Here is a 20,056-nt window from a genome sequence, read left to right as displayed (position 1 = left end):
TTAAAGGAAAGTGCAACTTGAGTTTAAGAAGATGATGAAGAATGCTTCTATCCATTCTGTAGCAGCCAAGAAATATCTTGGTTGAGTACAAAAGGTGAATATTTTTTTAAAAAAACATGAAAACTGAAAGGTGAATCAATATCTTGGTTGAGTACAAAAGGAAAGTACATTTAAAGAGATGAAAACAAAAGTTCAATTAAAAAAATACGCCGTGGCTGGGGATCGAACCCGGGTCACCCGCGTGACAGGCGGGAATACTCACCACTATACTACAACGACTGGGTTGACAGTTAGCCAAAAGAACTATGTATAATGTATATTATTGATAGAATAATTAATATCTGAAGAAAACAAACAGCAGAAACAAAACTTAAACAATAAAAGTTACAGTAAAACGCTGGTTAGTGTGGAAGATAGCGCATGTCACAGCCTCACATTACATTGGCATCAAAGTTCATATACTGGTACAGAAGACAAAGTTCCCCGTAGATATGCACACGATGCTGTTCTCTCCTGTCATTCCGTTCCCCAGGCAAAATAATCTGACATGTGCTCTGACATTCAGAGTAACAGATCAGATAGCATCTCAAGAGTTGACCCCAAGGCTTTGATTGCGTGCACAATAGCATCTTGATGTATTGATGCCGTGGATTATAATCAAATACAGTTCACATCATGTTCCAACAAGGCAACACATTTCCACTACAGCAATACAAGCAATCAGTTGCTTTTGCCATACCATTCACAATTCCAATTCCATACAAAAACAAGACCTATCTCACCTATTGACACTGCACTATAATCAGGAAATTTACAAGGAATGCATCCATCACATGTCTGGATCACATGGGTGCAGAAGCATCCCCCTGAGGCTTCAGTGTTGTGTAATTCTGTTGGCCTCAGGTGCTGGTAGGAACATCTGCGCCAGCCACTGCAATGGTTTGATCAGTTCTGCACGCTTCTTCCGCCAGTACCAGATTGCAGCATTGTAGAACTCATTGCGGATCTTCTTGGAAGCTGCTCTCCAGTCGCATTGCTCCATCTCAGCTCTAGCAGTCATCCCCATGTTGTCTCTGAATTCCTTGTTTGCCAGCAATAGCTGAATCTTGCCAACACAATCTTCGAGGTCTCCTGGGGTGAACAGGAAGCTGGTCTTCCCTTCCTGATCTTCTGGAATTATGTCAGGAATTCCACCAGCACGAGCTGCAACTACTGGGACACCAGATGACATGGACTCCAGGACTACTTGGCCGAGTGTTTCAGACTCAGAGGGCATCACGAAAACATCGCCACTAGCATATGCCTGTGAGAGTTCTTCACCTTGCATCATTCCAGTGAACACTGCCGGCATCCCTTCAAACATCTTCTCCAGCTCACTCCTGTCATGTAATTGCAGATAGCATGTAAGGCACACTAGTGGCGAAAATCTCAACATCATTGGTTCACATGAAAGTACAAAGAAGGTCTCCAACGAAAATTTTCTTTAACCCACAATGCGATATTAGCTTAAAGTGATGAGGATCAGGGATTCAGGGTACAGGAAAAGCATGAGCAGGAAAAAATTGAAATACTGCTATTTATGACAAATTGGAAGGTAGAAAAAAATAAAGGCCTGATACATAATATACCTGTATGGTCCATCTCCAACAAATGCAATTCTTACTCCAGGCAGCCTATCCATTACCCTGCTCAGTCATGATTCAATATTAGTTCCAGGATCATTTAGTGTAAAGCACATAGGAGAGTCTCAAATGAATCATGTTTGTCAAAAGTAAGTCAAAGACTACAACCACCACAAAGTGTAGAGTAAGTATATAGCTCACGTTTTCAGAAAATCCAAGTTTTTCTCGCGCCCAAAGCGTCCTACATGGATTATCAATGGCTTTTCAGGTTCACCGTCACTGAAAATAATAGACATAGAAGAAGCATCAGCAATTAATCTCAACCTGCTGTGCACGGAAAATCCAGAGAGAAATGAAGTGTGATACCACCTTAGTCTAACTCGCATCTCGTGGCTGCAGAACTTGGGGTGGAAACTGGCTGAATCTACACCTTTATTCCAAAGGCGTATTCTGTTAGCTGAAAAGGAGGTAATGTATATTATTAACATGAGTATGTCGTGCATGCTAGGAAGGCAGGAAATAAGATCTGAATATGTAATACAGATATGGACCAACCTGATATAACATGGGCAGTTTCGAAGTCTTTGCTGATAGCAACAGATGGCACCAATGTTAGATCAGCAGCTCTATGAAGGAACCCTGTTCAAAACAACAGGACCAAATCAATGTTCTCATCGCATAAAAATCTAACTGTTTATGAAAGTAAACAAATGAGGGGGTATAATGCTTACTTATGACTTGCCACATTGGCTCTACAAGCCAGCTAAATGTATATCTTGGAATGTATCTGCAGGGAGCAACATTAAGATGACTTTACAGCTATGATGAATAGCTCAAAATAGTTCATATAAGGCTTCCAGTATCTGCCACCCACTTGCTTTTACTGGTAAATGGCAATCAAATATAAATGTACTCTATAGTATATGCAAATCCTTTTTTTTTGTTACATTGATCATGAACTTTAAGATAAAGATACTAAAATGGAATATAACTAGTAAAGTACTGAACTTGTTTAGGAAAGAAAATAAATTGTTAATGTACAATTCAAGGAAAATTTTATGGTCCTTGAGAAAGTATCAGGAGGTATCAATTTTTTAATATAAAATTTTAATATCTGAAGGTACTAAGTTTTTACACTAGACAATGTGGTAGCTTAATGTGCCATTTTCAAGGATGGTTAAAAAGCTCATCAGTATTCACTTACACTGGGACATGAGTGTGGTAGGACATCACTAGAGGGACACCGAGCAGTTTAGCAATAGCAAGTGCCCCAAAAACCTGAATGGCCAACAAAGAGGCATCAACTTAGTGGTTAAGTAGCAGAGAATATTTGATGAGTAACTTGGTTGCCAATATGAAGTTACCATAATTCCTGGTGAGGATGCATGAATAATGTCAGGCTTGAACTTTGCAACCTCCGAAATAATCCTAGGACTGAGTGCCAGCGAGAGAGGAACTTTTCCATACATTGGACATGGAAAGCTGGAAAGGAGAGTAAACAGCTGTGACCACAATAATATTGCCACCAAAAGGCACTACAGATCATATGATCAATAAAAAAGGTTCCGATGCTTCCACTCTACAAAGCTTGATATCTATTATACTGCATTTACTAGTAGTTCATACAAGCACAACTAGAGTATTTTAAAGAACTGGTATTGCATTGGTTTAAGTATTGAGCTATAACTAACGGGATGACCTAAACAGTAAATGTGTGAATGCTATATATAGGTTTTTTTATCATTCTTGAAAAGTAAGATACCAACAATTTAGTGTCCTCAAAGTACACTGTACCTTAAGGTACTAAATTTTTACATTGAAAAACATAGTATCTAAAGGTGCTTTTTTAAGTATGGTAAAAAAGATCTTTTATATATATATACTACTAACTTAAAAGAAATTTACTGCTCATGAAGTAGGCCGTAGCTGTGGTAGTTAAGGTTTCTGTTGGAGGGTCAGTACTCATTAGGTGGTCCCCATTTTCGTTTTGAAACAGTACCTTTACAAGTCTGAGACGTTCAGCAGTATCCTGCCTAAATTGTTACTAATATCCTAACATAAGAGTAGAAAGAAGTATGTTGAGCTCACCTCCATGAACCAATAACCTTGGCGCCATGGAATTCTTGGGGAACCCCCTCATGGTTGGTCACAACAATCACCTGCAAAAGACATGAAGACACCAGAATACAAAATTAAGTGTCACAAACTAGAAGCAATCTACAATGTCAAACTTTCTAGCTTTCTGCCAAATTACCTCATCCCCCATTTCACGCAAGTGCTTGATGAAGTTCTGAAACCGGTTCTTGTACCCGGAGATGTAACTGCATACATGAAAGATGAAAACTTGCTCAAAACACGAAAGCAAACATTCAAATCAGCCCTATTGGGATGAACAGTGTAACCATTTGCCCGTTTCTTTGTTCATAGGCAACAAAATGCAATCCTGTGCTGACACGTCCTATAAATGATGAATGGGTTTACAGATAATACACTTCCCGTCCTTGCTACTACTAATTCATCAACTAATTGGGGGTTGTTTTCCCTAATCTCCACGTTTAATTCACCTGAAATTTAGTCCATTTTTTGTCCTATCTCCACACATCCCAAGACCCGAGAAGGATTCAAACCTTCTCGACAAACCAACGAACCAAAAAAAAGCACAAAGCAGTGAACACAGCATCAGAGCGTACTCTAGTGGAATCTTCAGCCTTTTTCACGGAACAGACTCATCGGTCGGGACAGGATCAGCCCCCAAGAGAAACCCAATAGAAGAGAAGAGTGAGGAGCCTTACGCGAACGGCGACGGCTCGACGAAGAGCGCGACGCGGCGCGGGCGCGCGGCCTCGTCGAGCAGCAGCAGCGGCGGCGCCTCCTCCAGGTCGTCCTTGATCTCGGCGCCAATCGCCATTGCCAAACCCCCCTCAAGAAAAAACAAGAAACAAAAGAGCAATCTTTCGGTGTCGTGGTGGAGCAAGGAAGAGGAGGACGAGCTCGCGCGGTGGCGTATATAGGCGAGAGGAGGAAGAAGAAGAAGAAGAAGAGATTGGAGTGTAGAGTTGGGGAGTTGGAGGATATTCCATCCGAGGGGAGGAGAATATTGGAGGGAAGGGGAACCAAGCTGGGAACTTTGCAAAGCATATGCTTTTCCTCCTCTTGTGTTCTGCAACATCTCCTCTCACTTGTGCTAAACCAAACCAAATTGCAGTTTTCTTTTGCAATTATTGGATGGGGGTTCCCGTTGACATGCAAGTAAATTCTGCAGTAATGTAGGAGTACAAAGCAAGTGTCTGTGTCTCTCTCTACCTGGCTTATAACATTGGCTGTTTTGCTAAATATAGGCAAATGCTCAAAACGGTCTCCTTTTTAGATAATAATGTTGTTGCAAACTTGGTATGGCCAATGATGGTATTTTGTTACTCCCTTGGTTTCTGAATACTTGTTACCCTTGATCGGTAATTTTGACCATTAATAATTTTTAAATGGTTAAATTATGATGAACAAAAGTTCAATACACTTCGATAATATGACATCTATTTAAGTATTTAATTCTTTTTTTTGCAATAAAGAAGAATGGTCAAAGTTTATAAATATAAACAGTGCTTGGTGACAAGTATTTATAAATAGAGGGGGTACAAAATGATAGCTTATGTTGTGAGATGCTTGTGGGGTGAGAATTTATCAATGGATAAGAGAGTGACTGTGGAAGAAAATGCTCCACAAGTGATAACCACTTATGCTGAAGATAAATTGACTCACATGTGTTCTTTTACAATTTCGCCAATAAATGTGGAGTTTATTGGAGAGTATGTGAATCGGAATGCTTCATAGTTTTTTTATTACCAAAGGGAGAAGAATCCTGCTAAATTTTCATGTGGTCTATGTATGTTGTGCGAGGTATATTCTCGGGAGGTCTTTGGTACCAATGGATCAGCTAATCATCCTATGGCAATAACTTATTTTTAAAACAAACTTTATTTTTAGCCTAACTTATGTATATCTCACACAAAACTATAAAAGATTAGAACGCCCTTTAAAAAAAAAACCAATCCATTTGTCTCATGCCTTTTCAAATCACAGTACATCTTTACTTTATCAAACTCTCTACAATAATTACTTAAGAAATGGAAGTCTTTGTTAGACAAACGTAAGGTCCTTTTGTGGCAGAAGCAGAACCATGCCCCACCAAAATAAATTACAATTTTTTTGCTAATGAGAAGAAGTCATCGACACCAAAAAATATTATGGTATGGTTCTACAAGTAATAATTCTTTCGTGTATTTGATTTGTATGGTGGATTCAGATTAGTATGAGACGTAATTGAGAGCAAAACAGAGGAATACTTTATGAAGGGTTTATATCATAATGAGATGATCACATCATGTGGCATGGCATCTCTGAAAAGGCAGCGCCAAAACATACAGCTACAAGACAACATCACAACTGGCCTTTTGGTCTAGCAACCACCTGATTTCATTAAGATGCCCTCTTTCCTTTAGACAAATTAAGATGCCGGGCATTTAACTTTTGCCACTCTTACAAATATTCATAAAAGATTTATCACTAGACCTATATGTCATAGACTTATGAGGGTCCATATGTTATAAACAATGAGTGGCAAATCTGTTTTAACCACTCGTAAGAGTCGCAAAAAGTTAAATTCCCCTTTGAACCAACAGCAAAGGGAAAGAAAAGTGCCAAATAAAAAATTTTGGTGGCTGTTCTCTTAATGAGCAAGATAATGATACTGACAGATACCACCATACAGGCAACAGAACAAACAGAACACAGTATAGTATTTTGGCCAAAAAACAAAAGAGTGGGGTTCTTGAAAAAAAATTAAATGCATGATAGATTGATAGATCATGCAAAGAAACATTGAACTGCCAGATGCAGGAACAGCTGCAATGCCGGGCAGGTTACCAGCTTCCTCCTGCCCATAAGCTTTATCTGGACAAAACAATAGCTGCAACGTGCCCCAGCAGCACGTGAACCCAAGGCACCGGCAGGGCGGCAGTACTTGCAACCATCATGCAGAAACCAACATATCGGTACCACATCATCATGTATTCTGTGCATAGAAGCTCAGATTTCAATCTTGATCCGTGATGTCACTGAAAGATAAGTTTTGAGAGTCAACAAAACGTAAGATGCTTGCAGATTGCTTGCACGCAAATCGGAATAATATGAAATTATAAATATTCAAACTGTTGCTGTATTCATATGCATAAAGTTTTAAATAGCTACAACATCCAGAGCTACATGCTATTAGTATACATATCATAAGCTACAACCTGAAATAACATGCTACAAGCGGAAATATGAAGGAGAGGTGCAATCTATGCAGTGTCTGACCAGAGAATTGAATGCGAACAGGTGGAAATTTTTCTTATGATGAGTGTTAAGACCTCAAAGGGCATCTCGAGCAGCAATCCTGCACACAATTGCGTCAGGCAGCGTAGAAATTGATAGTTCCTGAGGAGTGATTTTATAATGCTGCCAACAGAAATTGAAACCAAATTACTCTCTGCGCAATTCATATGAAAACCATATTAGCATACAACAAGCACCAAGCTCAACTAAAAACCTTCAGGATCTGTGATTGGTTTGCCCTTGTTTCCAATTCTGCTAGATCAATCTCAGTTCCATGGATGAGTTTCTCCACACTTTTTATCTGCCATGTTGCAAAAATTGCCACATTAAGGGTTGTTTGAGTTCCTTCACTCAGAAAGATACAGACTCAGAAAATGCATACGAAGCAGAAATGAATTGGTAAGAAAAAGGCTGCGCCCCTTTGCGCATTGGGACAATAATTTTGTGCAAAACTGACATGCATATAACTAGGATATGTAATTTCCATATATGTTCAAATCTCTGTTAGACAACGCAATTGAATTCCAAAATGCCTTCTCTCTTTCAGATTGTGAAGTACATAATTACAAAAACTCACACGGGGAAGTAAACAGAGTAACCTGTCATGAAAATCTCAGTCTGGTAAAAAATGCCGGTTTTGTCATCTATAGTAGTTAAAAGTTAAAAACAGGATACAAATATATATAAAACATGCTTCAGTACTTGCAAAAAATAAACAATTGAAAAAAAAATGCTTCAAGCTAGCCACCAGAAAATCAGCACCAGAACCTTATGATTCAAGTTCCTATACGGAGAGTGCTACTGCTGACACCATAATTGTCCCCATGGTTAAGAAGGTGCTCAAAACCTCTGGCTTGTTGTGCCCACAATAATGGAAACAACATGTTATAGATTCACATAAGATATGATCATTCAAAGTATATTGTGACTCTGAAGCCACTTATGCTTCACCAATGCTAGCCAACTCAAAAGGAGAGGCCCCCTATCAGCTCTATGTGTTCTAGCTTCTAAATAAGAACAACAATAAGCTGCTAATGCATTGAGAACATAAGTCCTTAAAATCGATGTCAAACCTCCTCATCCGAAGCATCAAAACGAGCTGCGAGGATATAAGTTGTGTCGTCTGAGATTCCGCATCGCTTTAAAGACTCTGTTATCTGGAACCAAAAATATCATACACGATCAACACATGACGCATCAGAACAATCTCACAATGCAGAAGTGAAGTTAACCAGACTAATTACATGCTTAGACCCGGAGTAGTTATAAACGAGCTCCGAATGCAGAGTTCGCGTGGTCAGCGACTCCCTCCCCTGGGACAGCAGCGCCTTGTGAGCCGCAGCTAGAACTGGGAACGCATCCGGCACCTGTCGTCGTTCACACAAAGCGTCAAGCGATCGAGCGCTACTGCTGATGCGGCGCAGACGCAGAGAAGGACAATGGCGACGTACCAGTGACGCGTTGAGAAAGGAGACCTCTGGCTCCAGCTTCCCTGACTGCATCAGCTCGAGAAGCTCCCTAACGAGTACAGAAACAAAAAAAAAAAAAGAAAAACAAAAAACAAAATTTTTCAGCGAGCTTCGCTATACAGTTCGTAGTTGCGACCAAGAACTCGGTGGAGACAGGAGAAGTAGCAGCGGTAGTAGGAGTACGTCACAATGAATCAAGTGGAGAGGAGAGGAGAGGAGAGGAGGGTGGGAGCAGAGGCCCAGAGTGGGCATACCGGCTGTTGGAGACATCGGAGAAGAGGGCGAGGGAGACGCTGCGGCCTCCCGCAACCGGGAAGCTCTTCATGCCGCTCTCTCCGGCGATGAGGGAGAAACCCTTCTCGGTCCGGACTCCGGCGAGCGGCGGCGGCGGCGGCGGCGGCGGAACCCTATTCTTCGGGAGAAGTCTAGGAGGCGACGGTCAAATGACGGAAACGCCCCTCTCGTATCTTGGGCGTTGAGATTCGTGCACCGTGCTGGATTGGAATCCTGGCCGCAGAAAAGTTTTCCTATTTTTTCCCTCCGAAACGAGGCGAGGAGAACGAGATAAGGCCGCGCTCGCGCGCTTCTCTACCACCGCCCGCGACCGCGATTACCCGCCATGGCTTCCCCGCCGTCGCAGGCCACCGCCGCCGCCGCAGCGGCGGCGTACGGATGCTGTCAGCGCATCCTCCTCGCCTCGACCTCCCTGCCGGCGACGGGGAGGCGCACCCGCCTCGGCCTCACGCTCCGCTCCTCCCGCCCTCTCGTTGGGCGTAGGTATGCAGTTGCTTTTCTTGGTTTTGGTTGTTGGGCTTGTTAGTTTTTATTTTTTTTATTTCCTCTCTCTCTCTCTCCGTTGATTCAATGGGTCATCGTGTTGTGTACAGGATCAGGAATCGAAGGTTTGCGTGCCAAGCAATGACTGAGACTGAGCCTGATGGCAATGGCGACGAGGTAGTGCATGCTTTTCCCCTCAGAAACTTAGACAGTGACGTGCCATAAATCATAAGCGAGCTGTTGTTGTGTGGGAAATCTGCAAATTCCTATTTTTATTTGGTGTTTTTAAGTGTCACATTTTCAGTTTTCCATGATCTGTCCACGATATCTGCGTGCGCTTTCTGATTCAGTAGCGTTTACTGATGTAGTGTTAAAGTGACTGAAGAAAAACATGGAATTGATGAGTAGGTTGAGCTTAGTATGAATCCTGGGGTAAGCTTTTTGTTTGCTTGCTTGCTTCTTTCAGGAGAAAGAAGAGCTTGGAGATGACGCTTCATCACCTTCAGTTGATAGTGCGACACAAGAAAATGGATATGCAGAAAGTGACTCTAATGCAGATAATGTACGCTCCTTACTCTTATGCAGTTGCTCAAATTTTACAATGCACAAGTAGGTTATCCTTTATGATGTATTGATTAGCCCAATACTTGCACTAACACTGTCACTTGTGTTACTTATGCTAATATGCCTGGTAGTCCTAGCTACATGAGCGTGTAACTGAACTATAATATTTAGCTTTCCCATGCTTCGCCAGACGAAAGACGAAACTCTGAACTCCAGTGACACAGTTCAGAACATTGATGCAGATGCTACTGCGGCCAATGATGCACAGGTATGCTTCTAGTTGATGCCAACGCAACTTTATCACGCTATACATTGAAAATGTAACCATTCCTGCAAAATATTCTGTTATGAATAGGACAAGGTGGAAGTTGTTGATGTTGCTGTCGGTTCACCTTTGCCAGGAATGAAGGTAAATATCCCTTACTAATTCATGGTCAACATGTTTGTAACTTCAGCAGCAATTCAGAACCAAATATTGATACCTCTTGTTTCTTGCACTTTCAGTAGTGCAAATGTGCAATGGCTATTAAATAGAAAAATATGTAATACTATTTTGATCTTATATTACTGAATTCTGGAGCCTGTTAAATGAGGCTTATGGTTTATTTAAATCTCAACATGCAGCAACAACTTGATGAATCTGTTAGGATCCCCAAGGCTACAATAGACATTCTCAAGGATCAAGTTTTTGGTTTTGACACGTTTTTTGTGACCAGCCAGGAGCCTTATGAGGTGACTATATGCAATATCATGGTTTATGGTCTACCACATATTATGCGCAAGTTTTGTAGTTATAACTCTGTTTGAATACCATATCACTTGAATATGGCTCTGTTAAAATATTTTATTTACAACTCTGTTAGAATACCATATCACTTGCGTTTCCAAAGTTCCGTCTGTTCTCAACTCATACATAGTTATACCAGAATAACGATGCATCTGTTTTATACTGATTTGAAATGTTTCTATTTAAATACTATTCGAACAACTAATTTGGTTTACTGTCTTTTCGACATAAGGGTGGAATACTGTTTAAGGGCAATTTGCGTGGCCAACCAGCGAAAAGTTATGAGAAGATCACAAACCGGCTGCAGGTATTAGGACACATGAAAAGATGGTTTCTTCAGAAGTATAAGATTGTATAGATGATTGAATGTCTAATCTATTTTTGATCCTTGGTTATCAACAGAACAAATTTGGTGATCAATATAAGGTTTTTCTTCTCATTAACCCAGAGGATGAGAAGCCAGTTGCAGTAGTTGTACCTAGGCAAACGTTGCAGCCTGAAACTACAGGTAATAAAATAATCTCTGTACTTTTAGCGTAGTATGTATTAGTTGCCTCTGAGAATGAACCAGTATATTGCTTAATTGTTAGGAACCTGTAAACTTGTTGGTATTTACATTTATTTACCTTTCAGATTTCTGATTATATTTCTATAAATTAAATGTCCAGCTGTCCCAGAGTGGTTTGCTGCTGCTTCATTTGGAGTAGTTACCATCTTCACCCTGTTGCTCCGAAATGTACCTGTACTACAGGACAACTTGCTGTATGAGGTTTTTCTTCCCTTTATTCACCACTGCCCTTCATATGATGTTGTATATTGTTTCTTTAAATGAAAAAAAAAGTATAGGTTGTTCGTTTCCTGTGACTAGCCTCATATCATTTTCGAATTACAACATATGCATATGATTTTGTGTCAAAATCTTCTCAAATTAAACTTTGAAGTTTGTATTGAACCAAAATATTCATGCACCTAGAGTCTAGAGGCTCGATACGAGCTTGACAGTATAACAGTAAAACTCATGTCTTCCTTTACATGTAGCATTGATTTTTCCAATTCCATTACTTCTATATCCTGATTCATGTAGCTAAAGATTGCTATTATTTCTATTTGGAAAGAGAAAAAAAAGGCCATATAACATGTATATGGGTATTTGTTTTCCAGATCAACATTTGACAACCTTGAGTTATTAAAAGATGGAGTTTATGGCGCCCTAGTTACTGCAGTCATAATAGGCGTTCATGAGATTGGACATATTCTTGCTGCTAGGGATACTGGAATCAAGCTTGCCGTACCATATTTTGTTCCTAGCTGGCAGGTAAGCTGGATGGCTAGTCTACAATTTCACTTGAAGAATATATATGTTCTAGCTACCAGAAAATATTTCTATGTTTAAAACTTGACATTTCTTAACCCCGGATGTTTTCCTTTCTTATTTCCTTTGATAAAAACTTGCTAGCAAAAAGAAACTGTGTGGTCTGAGATACACTTAGTAGTATATGATAGGCCTCTTTTTAAATTTGGGGACTTTGAAAGTCATGGCGTTGTGGGGTTTTGTGCGTCAGTGTGTGTGTGTGTGCGCATGCATAATGGGTTATCATTTAACTAATTACTTAATCTTGACACATCATGTCATACTGAAATTGTTATATTTATTGTAGATAGGATCTTTTGGTGCTATTACCAGAATTATCAATATTGTCCGCAATCGTGAGGACCTACTGAAGGTAGCAGCTGCTGGACCATTGGCAGGGTTCTCCCTAGGATTTGTTCTTTTGCTGCTGGGCTTCATCTTACCTCCAAGTGATGGCCTTGGTCTTGTGATAGATCCCTCAGTATTTCATGAGTCATTTCTTGTTGGCGGTCTTGGTAGGCGCCTTTATCTAAGATCATAACTACACATGGGACCCTCTTTTTTTCTGGATTTTCTAGTACTTGTTTGCAATCAAGCATTTTTTTTCAAGAAGATGGGATGGAATATTAACACATATAGAATTTTTATGAACTTCAAAAACTTTGTAGTTGATATATTTTTGCTTGGTACAGCGAAGCTTATTCTTGGAGATGCTCTAAAAGAAGGAACAAAACTGTCCGTCAATCCACTGGTCTTATGGGCCTGGGCTGGTCTCCTGATTAATGCCATCAATAGCATCCCTGCAGGAGAGCTTGATGGCGGCCGCATAGCATTTTCCATGTGGGGAAGAAAGGTAAAGAAATTTGTTACTATTGTAAAGTTTGTACAATATATAGAGGTGATTATTGGCTACCTGAAGCTGGGAAGAACTTCAGTGTCTCATCCTTGACTTGTGGCAACCAGGGGTGGAACCAGGCATGGGGCAATTGAGCTTGAGCCCTACGCCTGGCTAAAAAAATGCATTAAGAAAATACTCCCTCCTATCTTTTTTGTTTGACGTTGGTTAGTTCACATTTGCACTGGAGGGAGTACTTAAAATTTATGCTCTACTGTTTGAGCCCTAGTTTTGGAAAATTACTGGTTCCACCCATCTGGCAACTGTGATCAATCTCAACCTCATCTTGTGACAGATAGCAACTCGAATCAGCAGCTTCTCCATTGGATTGCTTGGAATCTCAGCACTCTTCAACGACGTCGCGTTCTACTGGGTGGTGCTGATCTTCTTCTTGCAGAGGGGACCAATAGCTCCTCTCTCTGAAGAAATAACAGAACCTGAGAACAACTACATCAGCATTGGTGTAGCCATTTTGCTCTTTGGACTTCTAGTCTGCCTACCCTACCCATTCCCCTTTGATGCATCACAACTAACTGATTTTGACTTGTGAAGACAAAGAAACAGTCACAGGTCACAACTCACGAGCCTCATCATCCTCCATAGTGCTTGCTTCTGTGAGATACTGAGATGTATGTAACATTGTCGGCTCCCTATTTTGTTTGTCTTAGCCTTTGTCATAAGGGTTTGGGGCCTATGAGCTCCATTGCTCCTTGCAGTAGCAGAATAAAATGCAGGAGCTTTTCCTGTGGTAGCTCATTTGTTGCTGTAGTATTTGGTAGCATGTGTATTAAAGTAGAAGAGCATATTGGCACATGATCCTGGATGTAATTTTCATCAGCTTAACTGAGCTACAGGTATAATTGCATTCAGTATGTAATTTTATCTGTATAGTGGGAAGAAAATGAGTGCCACCTTATTATAGGGTTCCTTGAAATGTGGAAAATTCAGCAGCGATTGACCTTCAGAGAATGTGAGAGTGATCTTATTTAGTTTTCATTACTCCATGTACATGTACATTTAGCTAATTGGCTTCACAATTTCGAATTTACAATATTACAGTAACATTTTTTTAAGGAAGCATTGACTGTCCCCTGAGAATATTACTTCCAGGAAGAAAAATGCTACTGTACTAAATTTACATTGCTGATACAATAACAGAGAAAAATGCCATATAGTTCAGCAGGGAAAACACATTTGACTACCAGGGTGTAGCATGAAATCCGCTACAAAATGGTCTCAAGACTCAAGGGGCTAAAAAGACCTAACTTAAAACTCCCAAAGTACTGAGGATGATAGTCAAGGACTGAACACATAAAAGACGCTTTTCAATGACATATAAGGTCCAGAATAAAGTTGCACATGGAGCAGCTCGCAACATAACATGAATAAACCGGATAAATATTGTACAACCAATGAACTACATATGAGAATTGAACCCAAGAGATCATCTTGAAGATGATCCTCCCACTGCTCTGAACATTTTAAGGTCGTAAAATTTCGCAGGGACCATAACTATTATACTATTAAGAAGCAAATCATCGCCTGTATTGCCCTGCCCTATCGCTGCACAACTCATCATCGATATCGATACTGTCCAAGCACATCAGGTTGTTGTTGACGCTCGGCTCAGAACTGGCATTGCTGCTTGTTGCAAGAGGAGAGTCAGAAACACTAATTGGTCTACTCCTTGTAGACCCTGACCGTGCACTATGCACAGAGGATGCTGGTATGCTTGTCATAAGAGGTCGTAAATTGTTTGGAATGCTGCGCCGTATGTCCTGTGTAAAATAATACACCCAGATTTAAGTTAATGGAGCATATAAATTTATTTTATGGACTATCTAAGAGAGAGTAAGTGTACCATATGTCGAAGAGCCATGTCCAGTGATTTTTTTGACAATGTCCTACCGAAGCCAGAGCTATCTGGAGAATTTGATGACTTTCCAGATAGACTGTTGAGGCTGGATCTTTGGTCATCATGTTTTGGAGGAACTAATCTTCTCATGTTCACTACCCTCTCAACCATCTTATTACCCATTTGAACAGGATTGACACTGTCACCTCCATTGCTAAGATGCGATCTTCTCACTGCTGGCATTGAACTCCCTGAAGGCACACTACCATTTAAAGTCCTCCCTCTAGAGGGAGAGCAAGACTGCCGCCTTGGCCGAGCAGCTGGCCCAGACTCCACAGAAGAAGACCTAGAACTAGGAGCTCCAGGTCTGCCCCGAGTGGCAGAGGTTGGTCTTTCAGGTAGTGATGTCCTCAGATTTGGAGGGGCATCAAGTGAGAAGCCAGGCATTTCAGATGGCTTCCATGGTCTTGATTTGACAGTAGGTGAGCTGCCCCTGGAAGGTGTTGATGCTATTGTTTTTGCTGGTGAAGAACTTTTAGATATTGTAGGGGCTGGTTTGGAGATTGAGGAAGATCGAACTGGTGCAGCCAAGCTACCATGCTGAGTGGAAGTGGAAGAAGGCCGTCTTGTTGGGGTTGATGACCTTGATACTGGCTTGCTTTGTGCTGGTATGGAGGGCCTTGATGATGGTGTTGATGACCTGGTAGCAGGTATTGATGATCTTGTAGGAGTGGATGACCTGCTAACAGGTGCTGAAGCTCTACCTGAAGGAACTGATGTCCTGGTAGCAGGGCCAGACGTCCTTGAAGGTGTTATTGACCTTGCTGAAGTAAGTGTTGACCTGGATGTGGGCGTTGATGATCTTCGGGCAGGAGGTCCAGACTTAGAAGGCACAGTTGCTCGAGATGTTGGTGTTGAAGGTCTTGAACCTTTGGATGTATTGGTCAGTGCAGGACGCCCAGTTGGTGTTGAAGGCCTTGATGAGTTAGATGTATGTCCTCCAGAAGATGAGGGCCTACGTGTTGTGGCAGCTGAGTTCAAGTTGTTTGACGATGTTGTTCTCAATGGAAGGGTTGTTCTTGATGGAGGATCGGGCTGATTGGCCAGCTAGAATGCCATAAACAAACAGATAAAATAGAAAGTTAATGAAGATGTAAACAGTCAGGAACAAGAATCATACCTTAAGAGAAGTAATTAACCGATGAAACTAAAATGCATTTTAATAAATGAAGAAATGGCTTTTTTTATGACAGACAAGTGAAAGGCTTTTCAGTCAAAAGATAATCTACAAGTATGCTTTAAACTCGCCGCCCAACATAAATGAAATGCTATCTTTGAGAAAAATATGTTGACAGGTCTACGAGGCAATGGACTCGGAAATTTAAATCAACTTTAAGATACAGTGAAACCACTTTTGGGCCATAGATTTGTTCATATCAAATCATTTGATATCCACCAAGAAAGGAAATTTTGCTGTTGAGATGTATATGAAGTTAAACCAAAGTGCAGCTCATGTTCAAATGACTCACCCTTGATTTTAAGGCAGTTGGACGAGTTTTGGGGGTTCCAGTTTGGCTCCCTGGGGATTTTTTTGACTCAGATTCTAGAGATGGAAAAAGTGGAGTTCCTGGTGGAGTCAGAAGCCTGAAAGTAAACGAGTCTGCAGTCAGAAGGCTGCATAATTTCTTTCAAATACCTCAACTTTGAATAGAAGATGCAAGCAACAAAATGGCAAAAAAAATGCAACATGCCAGATTGCCAGATGCCATCATTCAAAAAGGGAAATCATTTTCAAATCTACCTCCCACATAGTCTGATTGAGCACTTTGGATGAAATATGCAGCACTCTATGGTTACAAATTAGTTCCATTTAAACCCATTTTGGAACTCGGTTTACCTAACTTCACCATTCAAGACCAATTACGGTGCACCTTAACAAAGCTGTATTGCCAAACGAGCACTTCTACAGCATACAATAATTGACAAATACCCTGTGATTTGTTCCACAATCAGACAATCTAACTGTCACCTACCAACCAAACATCACCTAGCAATCAAATAGTCAAATTCATAGCAAGACAAAATCTTATTAAAGTGTTAACATAGCTATCTGATACCCAAATAGTCTCAGATTCTACACCCTATCAACTAAAATAATATGAAATCAATTAGAACCCAAAAAAGTCTCATTGCCCCCAAAACGCCTAACTTTCTCACGCCTATTGATGCATGGAACTCACAGAAGGACACCCATTTAGCAAACAAATGAAGCTGCACCAATCAAATAAACCTCAATCAATTAGGAAAATGATAAGTAGCTCATAGGAGCTAATAGTAAGGCATCAAATGTTGAAACATGTGTCCAATACTCACACTAAATTTGCAGGAAGCACACCACATTAGAGACACACTAACTAGTTAACCAACCAAAAAGCAAAGATAAGGAACTGAGACCAACAAACCCAACAAATTGGCAGCTCCACGAACAGAGCTTTTCAAGAGGTCAAGCCTGCAGCGGTGTTACCAGATTACACCTCCTGAAGGGCAATAAACAAAAGCAAATAGCACAACTTTATGTGCAAGCATTAACTAGGGAAATTACAGAAAGAAAGAAGCAATAACAAGGGTCAACAAGAGACCCAAGTGTTTCCTCAACAACCGGTACCACCCTCACCCAGCTTTTCCAGTAACAACAGCTAAATTCTAACTAACACTAGATTCACACAAAAGCAATCTTTATGGTACGACGTCAAAAAATTAACAAATTGATCATGGACCGCAGTTAGAAGTATGAACTAAAGGGGAAATTTACGTTTTGCGGGGTTAATCAATTGAAGAATGAAGCATAAGCTGAAATCGCCTAAACCTCACAGATAATCAACAAGTTAGTACTAGTAATTACAATTTAGAAATGGCACTCCACCGTTCAAAATTTTATCATCAAGAAAGCTACAGCACAGTTAAACTTAGCTATGCATTTAGCAATGGAGGTTAAAAATCAAAATTTTGGGCAGACAACCCAAAAACTCTTCAAAGCTCCCAAAATTCTTGCACTTTCGGCTAGAAAACAAAAAGGTAACTAAACTGCATTTCACGCAAATACAATCGAAATTAGCTCCAACTGACTCTCACACCAATGCATTTGCTGCGCACAACCAAAACACCACAAATTTACGAGATAGCAGAACCGTCAAAACTTGTAATTTGAAATCAACAGCACCCACCAGTCGTAATCGTTCTTATCGCCGCCGTCCGAATTGAGGAAGTCGTCGGCTCCACCGGGCGCCCTCCTGAATCCGCCGGCCATCTTGTACGCCGTCGCCTTGGGTTCTACCACACAGCGCCAAAAACCCAGACCAAGTAAGCTAGGGTTTCGCGAAACACAAAGAGCAAGAGAAAGCGAACGAACTGGAGGGGCGCTCCCCCCACCCCCACGGAGGAGAGCTCTCACCGGCGGGAGGCGGCGGCGGTCGGTCTACGAGCAGCACCCCGTCCCCCGCCACGCCCACCCCATCCCCGGACACCAGCAGCTGCTCGGCCGCAGCCGCAGCCGCGGCAGCCGCGCCGCGCTCCTTCTCGCGCCGGCGCATCTCGAGGAAGAGCGCGAGCTCGTCGTCCTTCTCCTTGATGACCGCCCCCAGCGTCCGCCCCCTGGCGTCGCCGCCGTCACCGCCACCCCCCGCCGCCATGGCCACCCGGTGCATCGATCCGAGAGAGCTCACCGTCCCGCGGCGCCCGCCGGCGGCATTGGCTGCCAGGGTCCCGGGCGAGATCTAGCGCGCGCGCGCAGGCAGCGGAAGGGAGGGGAGGAGCAGCAGCAGCAGCAGCAGTGGGAGTGGGAGTGAAGCAAACGGCAGCGAGGTGGAGGCGGAGGTGGATGGGGACAGTGGCAGCAAGCGGAACAGTGGGGGAGGAGGCGCAGCTGAGCTGAGAAAGGAGGAGCTTTTGAGATGAGCAGTTTGAATTTGGAGATGGATGGTTGGGGATTTTAATATGAGATTTGAACGAACAAGCTGGACTGTTGTTTGTGTTTAATCTGGTCTGGTCTGGGATCCCACTGTTGGGGCCTGGGGGACTTTGAATAGGGGTAAATGCTAGGTGCACTCTTTAACTGATGGAACCAAATGGTCCATAGGTATTATAACAATGACCATAGTAATTTTTTGGAATAGATTTCATGAAACTATGTAATTTTTTTTACCAAACTATTATAGAACTGCGGATTTATGATGTTGTATCATAAAAAAATAAATTATGACATGTATCGCAAAACTATAGATTTTGTAATCAAATTATTAGTTATAACGACGATTAAATCACAAACAGCAAACTAGATAAAAGCAATGGAGTATATTATATGCACTTTTGTGGTAAACATGCCATTAAGTCTATAGTTTTTTGATGTAACACTCTAAATATATAGCTCTAGGATAATTTTATTAAATGACTTGTAGTTTCGTGAAATTTACTTCACTTTGGGTGGGGATGGGTGTTTAAGAGTATGGTAGATTAGTAGTGCCTGCATTTTTTGTCCTTTAAACAGTGTGAATCTTTGTGGGTAATTAAGAGCTTTTCCATATGAGCCTTTTATTCTTGTCTTGCACGGTACCAACACATTAATGACACGAGGGACGAGCTTGAGGTACATGTGACTTTGGATGTTTTATTATGTCCACGATTTTTCAAGATTACAAATGAAGCCAGTTGTTAATTTTGTCAATATCATACCTGTATTTCGCTGACATGACTAACCGAGTACTCTTATACGACTCGACGACGTGTTGAGAAGGGAAAAAACAAACGCATACAACCATAAATTTTCGCTTCTACCTATGCTTACAAATCAGAATTTGAATTTACAATTTTAAATTTAAAATAGATTTTGAGGCTTTTTACTATAGTTTTTCAATATTGACTTTTAGGTCGCTAATTACACATATATAAAAAATTTTATTCGTAAATTGTTTTTTATTTATAAATATATCGTTTGTTTTTTCCCCAAATAAGCCAAACAATCACCCAGAGAGCATGAGCATTAAGTGTGTGTATATCTATGTGTGTATGCCGTATATATATAATTGTTATTTTTACTTGAGCAAACTGACATCCCATATTTTCGTTTCTGATTATGCTTATGAGCCATATTTTAATTTTTAACATTAAATTTTGAGTTGATTTTGGTGTTGTTTTATTAAAGTTTATTTTTTTAACCTTGGATTTTAAATCGTTAAGAATACATATATTAAAAAATTATTTATAGATTATTTTTATTTGTAAATATGTCGTTCGTCCTTTTTCATAACAATCGCCTCCGAGCGAGTTCCTTTGTTTCTAAGAACAAAAAAGTGTAATGGTGAAGTCATATT

At 41.0% G+C, this 20,056-nt stretch overlaps 3 protein-coding genes across 4 annotated transcripts; 1 reads left to right on the top strand and 2 right to left on the bottom strand.

Moving 5' to 3' along the window:
• Positions 1–611: 611 nt before the first annotated feature.
• LOC102711739 (sulfoquinovosyl transferase SQD2-like) lies at positions 612–8,926 on the bottom strand. The gene is made up of 17 exons (XM_006643676.3): positions 8,716–8,926; positions 8,444–8,510; positions 8,237–8,359; positions 8,066–8,149; positions 7,207–7,293; positions 7,032–7,115; positions 4,415–4,782; positions 3,877–3,943; positions 3,711–3,781; positions 2,987–3,104; positions 2,827–2,900; positions 2,354–2,409; positions 2,178–2,261; positions 1,992–2,079; positions 1,824–1,901; positions 1,629–1,685; positions 612–1,379 (listed from the first exon to the last, which is right to left on the bottom strand). Exons 1-17 carry the CDS (start codon positions 8,784–8,786, stop codon positions 875–877), a joined length of 2,082 nt encoding a protein of 693 aa, XP_006643739.2. The 5' UTR covers positions 8,787–8,926; the 3' UTR covers positions 612–874.
• Positions 8,927–9,024: 98 nt separating this feature from the next.
• On the top strand, positions 9,025–13,663 carry LOC102711191 (probable zinc metalloprotease EGY2, chloroplastic). Of its 2 annotated transcripts, XM_006643674.2 has the most exons (13): positions 9,025–9,238; positions 9,349–9,415; positions 9,705–9,800; positions 9,993–10,070; positions 10,158–10,211; positions 10,427–10,534; positions 10,822–10,896; positions 10,992–11,097; positions 11,258–11,351; positions 11,751–11,904; positions 12,248–12,455; positions 12,633–12,793; positions 13,131–13,663. In XM_006643674.2, exons 1-13 carry the CDS (start codon positions 9,081–9,083, stop codon positions 13,383–13,385), a joined length of 1,614 nt encoding a protein of 537 aa, XP_006643737.2. In that variant the 5' UTR covers positions 9,025–9,080; the 3' UTR covers positions 13,386–13,663. The 2 variants fall into 2 exon arrangements, with proteins under 2 accessions (XP_006643737.2, XP_015697748.1); XM_015842262.1 differs by lacking the exon at positions 9,025–9,238 and having other exon boundaries at positions 9,974–10,070.
• Positions 13,664–13,962: 299 nt separating this feature from the next.
• Positions 13,963–18,654, bottom strand: LOC102710912 (mucin-5AC). The gene is made up of 5 exons (XM_040523540.1): positions 18,142–18,654; positions 17,915–18,020; positions 16,220–16,334; positions 14,697–15,797; positions 13,963–14,613 (listed from the first exon to the last, which is right to left on the bottom strand). Exons 1-5 carry the CDS (start codon positions 18,392–18,394, stop codon positions 14,371–14,373), a joined length of 1,818 nt encoding a protein of 605 aa, XP_040379474.1. The 5' UTR covers positions 18,395–18,654; the 3' UTR covers positions 13,963–14,370.
• Between the last annotated feature and the right edge of the window lie 1,402 nt (positions 18,655–20,056).

This window comes from Oryza brachyantha, chromosome 1, assembly GCF_000231095.2.
Source record: "Oryza brachyantha chromosome 1, ObraRS2, whole genome shotgun sequence".
Taxonomy (NCBI): Eukaryota; Viridiplantae; Streptophyta; class Magnoliopsida; order Poales; family Poaceae; genus Oryza; species Oryza brachyantha.
This window is presented reverse-complemented; position numbering and strand designations above follow the sequence as displayed.

Bases quoted from the DNA above. Each gene is read 5' to 3' on its own strand.
- LOC102711739 (XM_006643676.3), bottom strand. From the start codon at position 8,786: ATGAAGAGCTTCCCGGTTGCGGGAGGCCGCAGCGTCTCCCTCGCCCTC. The intron at 7,116-7,206 runs GTTTTTAGTTGA...TTCTGTTGGCAG, and splicing joins ACCAATCACAGATCCTGAAG to CATTATAAAATCACTCCTCA. The intron at 1,380-1,628 runs GTATATTATGTA...ATTACATGACAG, and splicing joins GTTGGAGATGGACCATACAG to GAGTGAGCTGGAGAAGATGT.
- LOC102711191 (XM_006643674.2), top strand. From the start codon at position 9,081: ATGGCTTCCCCGCCGTCGCAGGCCACCGCCGCCGCCGCAGCGGCGGCG. The intron at 9,239-9,348 runs GTATGCAGTTGC...TGTTGTGTACAG, and splicing joins CGCCCTCTCGTTGGGCGTAG to GATCAGGAATCGAAGGTTTG. The intron at 10,071-10,157 runs GTATGCTTCTAG...TGTTATGAATAG, and splicing joins CTGCGGCCAATGATGCACAG to GACAAGGTGGAAGTTGTTGA.
- LOC102710912 (XM_040523540.1), bottom strand. From the start codon at position 18,394: ATGCACCGGGTGGCCATGGCGGCGGGGGGTGGCGGTGACGGCGGCGAC. The intron at 18,021-18,141 runs GTGAGAGCTCTC...GCTGTGTGGTAG, and splicing joins ACCGCCGCCGCCTCCCGCCG to AACCCAAGGCGACGGCGTAC. The intron at 15,798-16,219 runs GTGAGTCATTTG...ATGGCATTCTAG, and splicing joins CAACTGCCTTAAAATCAAGG to CTGGCCAATCAGCCCGATCC.